General features: G+C 38.3%; 1 protein-coding gene across 5 annotated transcripts in view; it reads left to right on the top strand.

Annotated features, from left to right (window-relative positions):
- The window catches only part of CENPJ (centromere protein J), a 53,744-nt gene that overhangs the window by 18,311 nt on the left and 21,886 nt on the right, over positions 1-13,547 (top strand). For all 5 annotated transcript variants that reach the window (XM_043574534.1, XM_043574510.1, XM_043574501.1 and 2 more), the window contains 2 exons: positions 636-768; positions 10,460-10,625. In XM_043574534.1, coding sequence (XP_043430469.1) covers positions 636-768; positions 10,460-10,625 — 299 coding nt within the window. The remainder of the gene's footprint in view (positions 1-635; positions 769-10,459; positions 10,626-13,547) is intronic.

The following is a 13,547-nucleotide window of genomic DNA, read 5'->3' as shown; positions in this document are numbered from 1 at the left end:
TTTTCAAAAGGGTAGTGGAAGAACAGAAGTGTTGGCTTTTTTACTCTTTGAAATAGCAAATTGGTATGTGAAAAACATCTTAATTTGTATTTCCATGATTAGTGGGAGTAAACTTTGATTTTGATGTTAATTATTTGCTTTAGATGTCTTGTGAATTACTTACTCATGTTCATATATACATATTTAAATTGAAGTACAATTGATGTACAACATCAGTATTAGTTTCAGGTATACATCATAGTGATTCAGTATTTTTATACATTATGAAATGATCCCATGATATGTCTAGTTTCTATCTGTCACCATACAGTTATTACAATATTGGCTGTTATCAAAAAGACAAAAAACATATGTATTAGGTTTTTAAACATTATTTGAATGATTTCTTTTTATATGTAATATTAATTCATTGGTAGATTGTTACTCTTCAGTTGAATAATGTCTTTTTTAAATATAGATTGGTTTTATCTGGAAAGTCAGGTTCATATAGTTTTTTTTTTTTCAGAGGCGTTGTTTCTTGTGCATTTTAATAGTACAGATGTTTACCATATATTTGGCTCTTAGTATTAATAGCTAGCTGGTTTCTGCTGCTGAAGACCTTTTGTGAAGTTCAATATATATGGCCTATTTTATAGGTGACAGTGCTCGATCTCAAGTTTTGAGAGAGAAAGTAATTGAATTGGAAACAGAAATAGAAAAATTTAAAGCTGAGAACACATCTTTAGCTAAACTTCGCATTGAACGTGAAAGTGCCTTGGAAAAACTTAGGTAAGTCTGCATATAAGTTGGGAAAAGATACAATGATTCACTTTTATCTTTAAGATTTTATCTAGAATATTTGAAACAAGTTTTGTCGATCCAATAATAAAAAGGAAAAGGAAGTGAAACCTTTACCACATAAGAATTAAAAAAAAAAAGATTTTTTTTTTTTTTTAACATTTATTTATTTTGGAAAGGCAAAGAGAGACAGAGCACAAGTGGGTCAGGGGCAGAGAGAGAGGGAGACACAGAATCCAAAGCAGGCTCCAAGCTCTGAGCTGTCAGCACAGAGCCCGTGTGGGGCTAGAACCCAAGAACTGTGAGATCATGACCTGAGCTGAAATTGGACACTTAACCGGCTGAGCCACCCAAGGCGCCCCACCACATAAGAATTTTTTAATTAAAATGACCCACTGTCATCAGAAATGTGTTAAAAGGGGAATTCTCTTAGTGATGAGTTCATAAATTGAAATTTGACAAGCATTTTGGAGCTGTGATTTCAGGTGCTACCTTGGCCAATGCATTAATTTTCTAGGGCTAATGTAATAAAGTACAGTTCATCCTTGAACAATGCAGGAGTTAGAGGCTCCAAACCCCTGCACAGTCGAAAATCCACATAAAACTTTTGACTCCCTAAAAACTTAACTACGAATATTCTACTGATGATTGATTGGAAGCCTTAACCAATAACAGTTGATTAACACATAGTTTGTTATATGTGTTATATACATATTCTCATGATTAAAGTAAGGTACTGAAAAAAAAATGTTAAGAAAGTCATAAGGAAGAGAAAATACATTTATAGTACTGTACTATAAAAATTGTTTATGAGTGGATCTATGCAGTTCAAACCATGTTGTTTAAGGATCAACTGTACCCACAAATGAGGTGGCTTAAAACAACGGGAATTTATTTTTTCATGGTTCTGGAGGCCAGAAGTCTGAAGTCAAGGCATCCAGTGGAACTATGCTTTCTTTTCTTTTCTTTTCTTTTTTTAAATTTATTTAATATAATTTATTGTCAAATTGGCTTACATACAACACCCAGTGCTCATCCCAAGTGCCCTCCTCAATGCCCATCACCCACTTTCCCCTTTCCCCCACCCCCCATCCACCCTCAGTTTGTTCTCTGTATTTAAGAGTCTCTTATGGTTTGCCTGCTTCCCTCTCTGTAACTATTTTTTCCCCTTCCCTTCCCCTAGGGTCTTCTGTTAAATTTCTCAAGTTCTACATGAGTGAAAACATATGGTATCTGTCTTTCTCTGACTGACGTATTTCACTTAGCATAATACCTTCCAGTTCCATCCACGTTGCTGCAAATGGCCAGAGTTCATTCTTTCTCATTGCCAAGTAGTATTTCATTGTATATGTAAACCACATCTTCTTTATCCATTCGTCGGTTGATGGACATTTAGGGTCTTTTCATAATTTTGCTATTGTTGAAAACGTTTCTATAAACATTGGGGTGCGTGTGCCCCTATGCATTAGCACTCCTGTATCCATTGGGTAGATTCCTAGCAGTGCTATTGCTGGGTCGTAGGGTAGTTCTATTTTTAATATTTGGAGGAACTTCCACGCTGTTTTCCAGAGTGGCTGCACCAGTTTGCATTCCCACCAACAGTGCAAGAGGGTTCCTGTTTCTCCACATGCTTGCCAGAATCTATAGTCTCCTGATTTGTTCATTTTAGCCACTCTGATGGTGTGAGGTGCTATCTCAGTGTGGCTCTGATTTGTATTTCCCTGGTGAAGAGTGACCTTGAGCGTCTTTTAATGTGTCTGTTGGCCATCTGGATGTCTTTGGAAAAGTATCTATTCATGTCTTCTGCCCATTTCTTCACTGGATTATTGTTTTTCGTGTGTGGAGTTTGGTGAGTTCTTTATAGATTTTGGATTCTAGCCCTTTGTCCGATATGTCATTTGCAAATATCTTTTCCCATTCCTTTGGTTGCCTTTTAGTTTTGTTGATTGTTTCCTTTGCAGTGCAAAAGCTCTTTATCTTGATGAGGTCCCAATAGTTCATTTTTGCTTTTAATTCCCTTGCCTTTGGAGATGTGTTGAGTAAGAAATTGCTGCGGCTGAGGTCAGACAGGTTTTTTCCTGCTTTCTCCTCTAGGGTTTTGATGGTTTCCTGTCTCATATTCAGGTCTTTCATCCATTCTGAGTTTTTTTTTGTGTATGGTATAAGAAAGTGGTCTAGTTTCATTCTTCTGCATGTTGCTATCTGGTTCTCCCAGCACCATTTGCTAAAGAGATTTTCTTTTTTCCATTGGATGCTCTTTCCTGCTTTGTCAAAGATTAGTTGGCCATACATTTGTGGGTCCAATTCTGAGTTCTCTATTCTATTCCATTGTCTATGTGTCTGTTGTGTCTTGATGATTACAGCTTTGTAGAGGCAAGTCTGGGATTGTGATGTCTCCCACTTTGGTTTTCTTTTTCAATATTACTTTGGCTATTTGAGGTCTTTTGTGGTTCCATACAAATTTTAGGATTGCTTATTCTAGCTTTGAGAAGAATGCCTATGCAATTTTGATTGGGATTGCATTGAATGTGTAGATTGCTTTGGGTAGTATTGACATTTTAACAATATTCTGAGCATGGAATGTTTTTCCATTTTTTGTGTCTTCAATTTCCTTCATAAAGTTTCTATAGTTTTTAGTATACAGATCTTTTGCATCTTTGGTTAGGTTTATTGCTAGGTATTTTATGGTTCTTGGTGTAGTTGTAAATGGGACCAGTTTCTTTATTTGTCTTTCTGTTGCTTCATTATTGGTGTATAAAAATGCAACCAATTTCTGTACATTGATTTTGTAACCTGTGACTTTGTTGAATTCATGTATCAGTTCTAGCAGACTTTTGGTGCAGTCTGTTGGGTTTTCCATGTAGAGTATCATGTTGTCTGTGAACAGTGAAAGTTTGACTTCTTTGCCAATTTGGATGCCTTTTATTTCATTTTGTTGTCTGATTGCTGATGCTAGTACTTCTAACACTATGTTAAACAACAGTGGTGAGAGTGGATATCCATGTTGTGTTCCTGATCTCAGGGGGAAATATCTCAGTTTTTCCCCATTGAGGATGATATTAGCTGTGGGCTTTTCATAAATGGCTTTTATGATGCTGAGGTATGTTCCTTCTATTCCGACTTTTGAGGGTTTTTATTAAGAAAAGATGCTGTATTTTGTCTAATGCATTTTCTGTATCTATTGACAGGATCATATGGTTGTTATCTTTTCTTTTATTACTGTGATGTATCACATTGATTGATTTGTGAATATTGAACCAGCCTTGCAGCCCAGGAATGAATCCCACTTGATCATGGTGAATAATTCTTCTTATATGCTGTTGAATTCGATTTGCTAGTATCTTGTTGAGAATTTTTGCATCCATGTTCATCAGGGATATTCGGCTGTAGTTCTCCTATTTTGTTGGGTCTCTGTGTGGTTTGGGAATCAAAGTAATGCTGGCTTCGTAGCATGAGTCCGGAAGTTTTCCTTCCATTTCTGTTTTTTGGAACAGCTTGAGAAGGATAGGTACTAACTCTGCTTTAAATGTCTAGTGGAATTTTGCAGGGAAGCCATCTGGTCCAGGACTCTTATTTATTGGGAGATTTTTTGATAACTGATTTAATCCTTCACTAGTAATGGGTCTGTTCAAATTTTCTATTTCTTCCCATTTGAGTTTTGGTAGTGTGTGGGTGTTTAGGAATTTGTCCATTTCTTCCAGGTTGTCCAGTTTGTTGGCATATGATTTTTCATAGTATTTCATGGTAATTACTTGTATTTCTGAGGGATTGGTTGTCATAAATCCACTTTCATTCATGATTTTACCTATTTGGGTCCTCTCTCTTTTCTTTTTGAGAAGCCTGGCTAGAGGTTTATCAATTTTGTTTATTTTTTCAATAAACCAATTCTTGGTTTCATTGATCTGTTCTACTGGTTTCTTAGAGTCTATATTGTTTATTTCTGCTCTGATCTTTATTATTTCTCTTCTTCTGCTGGCTTTGGAGTTTCTTTGCTGCTCTGCTTCTAGTTCCTTTAGGTGTGCTATTAGATTTTGTATTTGGGATTTTTTTTTTCTTGAGATAGGCCTGTATTGCAATGTATTTTCCTCTTAGGAGTTCCTTTGCTGCATCCCAAAGCGTTTGGATTGTTGTATTTTCATTTTCATTTATTTCCATATATTTTTTAATTTCTTCTTTAATTGCCTAGTTGACCCATTTGTTCTTTAGTAGGATGTTCTTTAACCTCCATGCATTTGGAGGTTTTCCAAACTTTTTCCTGTAGTTGATTTCAAGTTTCATAACATTGTGATCTGAAAGTGTGCATGGTATGATCTCAATTCTTTTATATTTATTGAGGGTTGTTTTGTGACCCAGTATGTGATCTATGTTGGAGAGTGTTCCATGTGCACTCGAGAAGAAAGTATATTCTGCTGCTGCAGGATGAAAAGTTCTAAATGTATCTGTCAAGTCCATCCAGTCCAGTGTATCATTCAGGGCCCTTGTTTCTTTACTGATTCTCTGTCTAGATGATCTATCCATTTCTGTAAGTGGAGTATTAAAGTCCCCTGCAATTACCACATTCCTACCAATAAGATTGTTTATGTTTGTGATTCGTTCTTTTATATATTTGGGTGCCTGTGAATTCGGCACATAGACATTTATAATTGTTAGCTCTTGATGGATCGACCCTGTAATCACTATATAATGCCTTCTTCGTCTCTTGTTAACTGCCTTTAATTTAACGTCTAGTTTGTCTGATATAAGTATGGCTACTCCAGCTTTCTTTTACTTCCAATAGCATGACAGATAGTTTTCCATCCCTTCATTTTCAATCTGAAGGTGTTCTCATGTCTAAAATGAGTCTTTTGTAGACAGCAAATAGATGGTTCTTGTTTTTTTATCCATTCTGATATCCTGTGTCTTTTGATTGGATCATTTAGTCCATTTACATTCAGTGTTATTATTGAAAGATATGGTTTTAGAGTCATTGTGTTAACTGTAGGTTTTATGCTTGTAGTGATGTCTCTGGTACTTTGTGGTCCTTGCAACGTTTACAACGTTTACAAGCATCATAACTTAAATGGGTGCTAAGACTCAAATGAGAAAAAATAAAGAAAAAAAAAACCAAAAGAAAGGAAAACCTCTAGGAATAACCAAGGCCTTTAAAGAAACTGTAAGAATGCCCACAATATTGAAACCCTCCTTTTTTTTAAAAGGGGATTTTTTTTTTTTTTTGGTTTAAAATATTTCACTTGAAATGAATTTATGTCAGCTGTCAATGATACACTGTGGACACCTTTGGTTTGCAATGCAAATCCGTGCCCTTTTTTTTTTACATGGTGAACTTCAACCTAGCAATTATTACAACAAATGTTATAGTCTAAAGCTCAAACACATTTTAGCAATTTTGAAATTGAATTGTGTACAGACCAAATAAAATGTACATCATAACACACATTCCCACCTAAGACTGTGGGGACCCTTGAGCCTTCCACATCGACCTCAGTGCCTTTTCACTCAAGTGCTTTTCTCAGTCGTTGAGATTGTCTTCAGGCTCGCTTTTGGTCTCCTTAGGCTCAGGCTCTGCCTCTGGTTCCAGCTGTGCTGATGTGGTTGTGGGAGCAGCAATGGCTGCAGGGGTACAACAGCCACAGCAGGTGCATCCACGGCCTTTTCCTTCTTGTGTTTTTTGTGCTTCTTGTGCTTCTTATCCTTCTTGTGTTTCTTGTCCTTCTTTTTCTTTTTCTTCCCACCTCTTTCTGGGTCTGAGTTCCTCGCCAGAGATGGGCTTGGTGTTGGGCTTTTAGCCTTTTTGACTGGTACCACTGGTGACCAGTTGGTAAAGGGTGACTGAGACTGGACAGGAGACTGAGTTGGTGGGGGCTTTTTAATTGTTGGCTCAGGAGATCCTGAGACAGATTGGGAGGATGAAACCCTCCTTACAGACTGAGGGCTTGGTGAGGCAGCCTGTTTTGTGTTTTTGGGTTTCAGAGTCCTGGAGACTCTCCTGATGGGCCTAGTACTTGGACATCGGGACTGCCTACTTTGGGGTGATTCATGATGCTCCTCTTCGAACAGGTGGAGGACTTGAGGTCTGAGGACCTCGAAGCCATTGTGAGGGTGAATGCTGTTTGGTTGTGGTAACTGGGGCTCCTGGGTAGATCGGCTTGGGGAAGACCCTTTCCTATGCTTTGATATTAATGAATGTGAATATCTCTTGGTGACTGGGGAGGTTCTTTGTTTGGTAAGTGGAGAATGGGAGAACCCACACTTTGGTGGTGGAGATGGCAATGCCCTTTGTTTAGGAGGGGGAGGGGGAGAAGCCGTTCTTCTTTTTGGAGGTGGAGGAGAGTATCTCCTTTGTATTGGAGGAGAGTATCTTCTTGGGGAAGGTGAGGGCCGACGGGGAGGGGTGGGGTAGGAGAAGTGTGTTGCTGGCAATCCTTGCATTTCTTGGCTCACAGCTAAACATTTGGGTTGTTTCTACCTTTTGATTATTGTGAATAATGCTACTAACATTGGTGTACAAATATCTGTTCAGGTCTCTGTTTTTAGTTCTTTGGGGTATATACCCAGGGTTGGAATTGCTAGATCATATGGTAATTCTATACTTAATTTTTTGAAGAACTTCCAAACTTTTATACAGTGGCTGCACCAGTTTGCATCACCTTAATTGATTTGATATGTTGAGCCAGCCTTATGTTCCAGGGATGAATCCCACTAGGTCATGGTGTAAATCCTTTTAATGTGCTGTTGGATTTGGTTTGCTAGTGTTTATTGAGGATTTTTACATCTTATATTCCTCAGGGATATTGGCCTGTAGTTTTCTTGTGGTGTCACTGTCTGACTTTGGCATCTAAGTGATACTACCCTCATAATAAAATGAGTTTGGAAGTGTTTCTTCTCTTTTTTTGGAAGAAGTTCAGGAAGGATTGGTATTAATTATTTTTTGAATGTTTGCTGGAATTTACCTGGGAAGCCATCTGGTCCTGAACTTTTCTTTCTTGGGAGGTTTTTGATTTCTGATTCAATCTCCTTATTATGGGTCTCCAGCCTTTCTGTTTCTTCTAGATTGAGTTTTGTAGGTTGTATGTTTCTAGGAATTTGTCTGTTTTCTTCTAGATTATCCAGATTTGGGGATATAATTGTTCATAATATGATCCTTTTTATTTCTGGGGCATCTATTGCAACATGTCCTCTTTCATTTATGATTTTATTCGAGTCTTCTGTCTTTCTTAGTCTTCTAAGGGGGTTGTTGATTTTGCTTGTTTTTTCTTTCTGAGACTTCCATAATGAGCATATTGGTTCTTTTGTAGTGCTCCATAGATCCCATGGGCTTTCTTCACTCTTTTTCATTATTTTTCTTTTTTCTCCTCTGACTGGCTAACCTCAAATTATCTGTTTTTGAGTTCACAGATTCTTTCTTCTGCTTAAGTCTGCTGTTGAAGTTCTCTATTGTATTTTACACTTTATTCATGTATTCTTTAGCTCCAGAATTTCTGTTTTTGTATTATTTATTTTATTTATTTTTAAGTAATCTCTACATCCCCTGTGGGGCTTGAACTCGTGACCCTGAGATCAAGAGTTACATGGTCTTCTGACTGAGCCAGCCAGGCACCCCTTAAGTTTTATTTATTTATTTAGTTTTAAGTAACTATAGTTTTGGTTTTTTTTAATGATTTCTGTCTCTTTGTTGAACTTGTTGTTTGTTTTTTTTCCCAGGTATTATTTTCCTGATTTTGTGGAGTTATCTGTGTTCTCTTTTTTTTTTGTTAAAAAAATTATTTTTTAATGTTTATTTTTGAAAGAAAGACATGGCACGAGTGGGGGAGGGGCAGAGAGAGAGGGAGACACAGAATCCAAAGCAAGCTCCAGGTTCTGAGCTGTCAGTGGGGCTTGAACTCACGAACCATGAGATACTGACCTGAGCCCGAAGTCAGACGCTCAACCGACTGAGCCACCCAGGCGCCCTTATCTGTGTTCTCTTGTAGTTTACTCTTTAAAACAATTATTTTGAATTCTTTGTCAGTTCCTAGATCTGCATTTCTTTGGGATTGGTTACTGGAGCCTTATTAATTTACTAGTTTCCTTTGGTGGTGTCACATTTGCCTAATTCTTGTGTTGACATTTTTGCATTTGAAAGGCCAAAAAGCTCTTTTTGTCTTAACAGACCAGTTTTGGCAGGTAAAGACCTTCTCTTGCTGGATGCCTGGACTGATGGTCTGCCTCCAGGATCATAATTGAGTGGGGTTGTAGTGTGCCTACTGCTGAGTCCACAGTGTCCTTAATTGGCAGGTCTGTGAACAGGGACATGACGGATGCGGTTCCTACCAGATCCTCAGTTGCACAGGACTGCTCTAGGACCAGAGTCCAGCAGGGCTGAAGCTACATCGTGGGGCTGCTTTCAGGTCCACTGTTGAGTGTGCAGACAGTGGGTCTGTTACCAGGAGTGAGAATGGGTGTGGCTCCTACAGGTTTTGAGCAGCTTCCTGCTAGGCTCCTCAGTCCTCCTGCTGGGTCCCTGGGTGAGCAGGACTGACTCCAGTACCACAATAGAGCAGGGCTGGAGCCAGGTTACAGGACTGTTTCTGATTTTATAGTCACGACTGAGGTCTGTGGGCCTGTTACCAGGGGACACAGTTGGGTGTGGCTCCTCCTGGGTCCTTTGGCAGATGGGGCTGGAGCTGAGCCTCCAGACAGACTGGGCTGTTTTAGGCCTGTAGCTAGGACCACATTTGGTAAGCCTGCCAGTGGGCCATGGGACTGTCTTCTCAAAGTGGCTGTCCTCAGCCTTAGGCTTCACTGGGGTTTCTCAATGTCCTACCTGGATCCTAGAGCTCTCACAAAAGCAGTTTTATCTGTGGTTGGCTGTCAGATTGTTGTTTGTGTAGGGAGATGTGAGCTGGGGACGTCCTATTCCACTATCTGGCCGGCGTCACTCTCCATATGTTCTTAACAGAGCCTCAGAATGAACCTGGGTTATGACAGTTTCTCTGATCAGCATTCTCCTAAGCTAAACACCAAAGTCCCCACACTGGTCTATAAGACCTGAATTCATCTGGGCCCTCTGTTTTGTTTGTTTTTTGACACTTTTTCCTGCTGTTCTGTCTCTTGTTTGCTCTGTTTTAGCTACCCTGGCCTCTTAGCTGATCTTTGAACACATCAGGCATATTCCTACCTCTGGGCTTTTTGCCTGTGGTGTTTCCTCTTCCCGAGCTGTTTTGTCCATATATCATCGTGGCTGTTCTCTCAGTCCCTTCAGATTTTACTTCAAATATTATCTCAGCAAGATGACCCCATCCATAATTTCAGTCTCCTTGCTATTTCCTACACTCTTTACTTGCATTATTTTTCCCCTTAACACTTTTCTAATGTGCCATATATTTTATCTCGTTTATTATTATGTCTCTCCCATTAGAATGAGAAGCTTCATGGGAATAAGGATGTTTGGTTTTTTTCACTGTGGTTTCTCCAGTACCTAGGGTAGTGCTTCATTCATAGCAAATGCTCAGTGAATATTTATTGGGGGAATGCTTCATGGAATTAATTGACAGCTGTTTCAGTATGATGGATGGAAGATGGATTCACTAAGACCAGCAGTTCCTGCATTCCTAGGCTGTCCCTGGTGTTCCGTTTTGTACCACATGTGGATTACTCCATTAAGATGGTCCCTTTAGATGATAACACGGTTTGGTCATTTTAGGAGAGAAATTACAGACTTTGAACAACAGAAAGCAAAAGAATTGACTCGGATAGAAGAGTTTAAAAAGGAGGAAATGAGGAAGCTACAAAAGGAACGGAAAGTTTTTGAGAAGTATACTACAGTTGCAAGAACTTTTCCAGATAAAAAAGAACGTGAAGAAATACAGGTATGCCAGTTCTTTACGTTATACTTATATGAGTTAGTAAGGATGACAGTCTAATAAGGATCTCAGAGTTATATGATGTGTCAAAGAGAAATTGGGTATCAATTTATTAATCATTCATTGACTCAACAAATAATCTGAGATACTACATGAAGAACATTTTTTGTAGTTTTGGCTTTTAGAGTGAAATATATCAGTTGTTTTCTTACCAAAGTCTTCCAAAAAAAAAAAAAAAAAAAGACTACAATAACGGCATCGGTGAATTAATAAGCCAAGAGTTGGAAATTCACCAGTGTCATGTTGCATTGACCTGTTTAATGTCCCACATACCAAATGCTGTTAATTCTGTTCATTTATATGAATTGAAGCCCTCTGTACTAACTGTAAATCTTGCACTCTTCCTTTGGGTAGAGCACTTGCTCACCAATCTTTCCCAGCACTACATTTGTATGTTTTTCTCTAATAGTTACCTTTCTCTTTCACTTATTGGTTTGACTTTCTGGTCTTGTAGTAAAAATCTGTTTTTTTTTTTTTTTTTTTTTTTTAAATTTTTTTTTTTTCAACGTTTATTTATTTTGGGGACAGAGAGACAGAGCATGAACGGGGGAGGAGCAGAGAGAGAGGGAGACACAGAATCGGAAACAGGCTCCAGGCTCTGAGCCATCAGCCCAGAGCCTGACGCGGGGCTCGAACTCACAGACCGCGAGATCGTGACCTGGCTGAAGTCGGACGCTTAACCGACTGTGCCACCCAGGCGCCCCGTAAAAATCTGTTTTAGTTAGCTTGTCTTTGATGTTTCTCATAGCTTTCGGGCTTCTTTTCCCCCAGTTATTAATACTTGCAAACTCTTAACTATTTATTTATTTTTGAAAAGCCAAAAAGTTTTCTTCTGTATATTACTGTCCAATTTTCCCAGCACTGTTGTTTTTTTCCATTGGATATTCTGTCCTGCTTTCTCAAAGATTAGTTGGCCATACGTTTGTGGGTCCATTTCTGGGTTCTCTATTCTGTTCCATTGGTCTATATGTCTGTTTTTGTGCCAGTACCATACTGTCTTGATGACTACAGCTTTGTAATACAGCTTGAAGTCCAGAATTGTGATGCCTCCCACTTTGCTTTTCTTTTTCAGGATTGCTTTGGCTATTTGGGGTCTTTTGTGTCTCCATACAAATTTTAGGATTATTTGTTCTAGTTCTGTGAAAAATTCTGGTAGTATTTTGATAGGGGTTGCATTGAATGTGTAGGTTGCTTTGGGTAGTATAGACATTTTAACAATGTTTGTTATTCCAATCCATGAGCATGGAATGTTCTTCCACTTCTTTGTGTTGTCTTTAACTTCTTTCATAAGTGTTCTGTAGTTTTCAAATCTTTGATTAGGTTTATTCTTAGGTATCTTACAGTTTTTGGTGCTATTGCAAATGGGATCGCTTCCTTGATTTCTTTTTCTTCTCCTTCATTATTGGTGTATAAAAAGGCAACAGATTTCTGTATGTTGATTTTTATATCCTGTTACTTTGCAGAATTCATGTATTAGTTCTGGCAATTTTTTGGTGGAGTATTTCGGGTTTTCTACATAGAGTAACATGTTGTCTACGAATAATGATTGTTTGACTTCTTCCTTGTTGATTTGGATGCCTTTTGTTTCTTTTCATTGTTTGATTGCTGAGACTAAGACTTCCAGTACTGTGTTTAAATAGAAACGGTGAGAGTGGACATCCCCGTCTTGTTCCTGACTGTACAGGCAAAGCTCTCAGTTTTTCCCCATTGAGGAGGATATTAGCTGTGGGTCTTTCGTATATGGCCTTTATGATTTTGAGGTATGTTCCCTCTATTCCTACTTTGTTGAGTGTTTTTGTTAAGAATGGGTCCTTTATTCTGTCAAATGCTTTTTGTGCATCAATTGAGAGGATCATATGGCTCTTGTACTTTTCTTTTATTAATGTGGTGTATCATGGTGATGGATTTGTGAATACTGAACCACCCCTACAGCCCAGGAATAAATCCCACTTCATCGTGGTGAATAATTCTTTTAATGTACTGTTGGATTAGATTTGCTAATATCTAGTTGAGAATTTTTACATCCAGATTCATCAGGGATGTTGGCCTGTAATTCTCCTTTTTAGTGCGGTCTTTGTCTGGTTTTGGAATCAGGTAATGCTGGCCTCATAGATTGAGTTTAGAAGTTTTCCTTCCATTTCTGTTTTGTGGAACAGTTTGACGAGAATATATATTAACTTTTCTTTAAATGTCTGGTAGAATTCCCTTGGGAAGCCATGTGGCCCAGGACTACTCTTGTTTGTTTGGAGATTTTTGATTACTGTTTCAATTTCTTTGCTGGTTATAGGTCTGCTCACATTTTCTATTTCTTCCTGTTTCAGTTTTGGTAGTTTGTATGTTTCTAGGAATTTGTCCATTTCTTCTAGATTGCCCAGTTTTTGGCATATAATTTTTCATAATATTCTCTTACAGTTGTCTGTATTTCTGTGGTGTTGTTTGTGATCTGTTTCATTCATGATTTTATTTGTTTTGGTCCTTTCTCTTTTCCTTTTGATAAGTCTGCCTAGGGGTTTATCAATTTTATTAATTCTTTCAGAGAACCAGCTCTTAGTTTCATTGATCTGTTCTGCTGGGTTTTGTTGTTTTAATATCATTTATTTCTGCTCTATTCTTTATTATTTCCCATCTTCTGCTGGCTTTAGACTTTATTTGCTGCTCCTTTTCTAGATCCTTTAGGTGTAGGGTTAGATCATGTATTTGAGACTTTTCTTGCTTCTTGAGGTAGGCCTGGATTGCAATATACTTTTCTCTTAGGACTGCCATTGCTGCATCCCAAAGGTTTTGGACTGTCATGTTTTCATTTTCATTTGCTGCCATGTACTTTTTTATTTCATGCGTATTAATGAGCTCCTTAGGGCTCCTCACTGC

Source organism: Prionailurus bengalensis, chromosome A1 (assembly GCF_016509475.1).
Source record: "Prionailurus bengalensis isolate Pbe53 chromosome A1, Fcat_Pben_1.1_paternal_pri, whole genome shotgun sequence".
Classification (NCBI taxonomy): domain Eukaryota; kingdom Metazoa; phylum Chordata; class Mammalia; order Carnivora; family Felidae; genus Prionailurus; species Prionailurus bengalensis.
The sequence above is the reverse complement of the archived record's forward strand: the minus strand, read 5'-3'. Positions and strand labels throughout refer to the sequence as shown.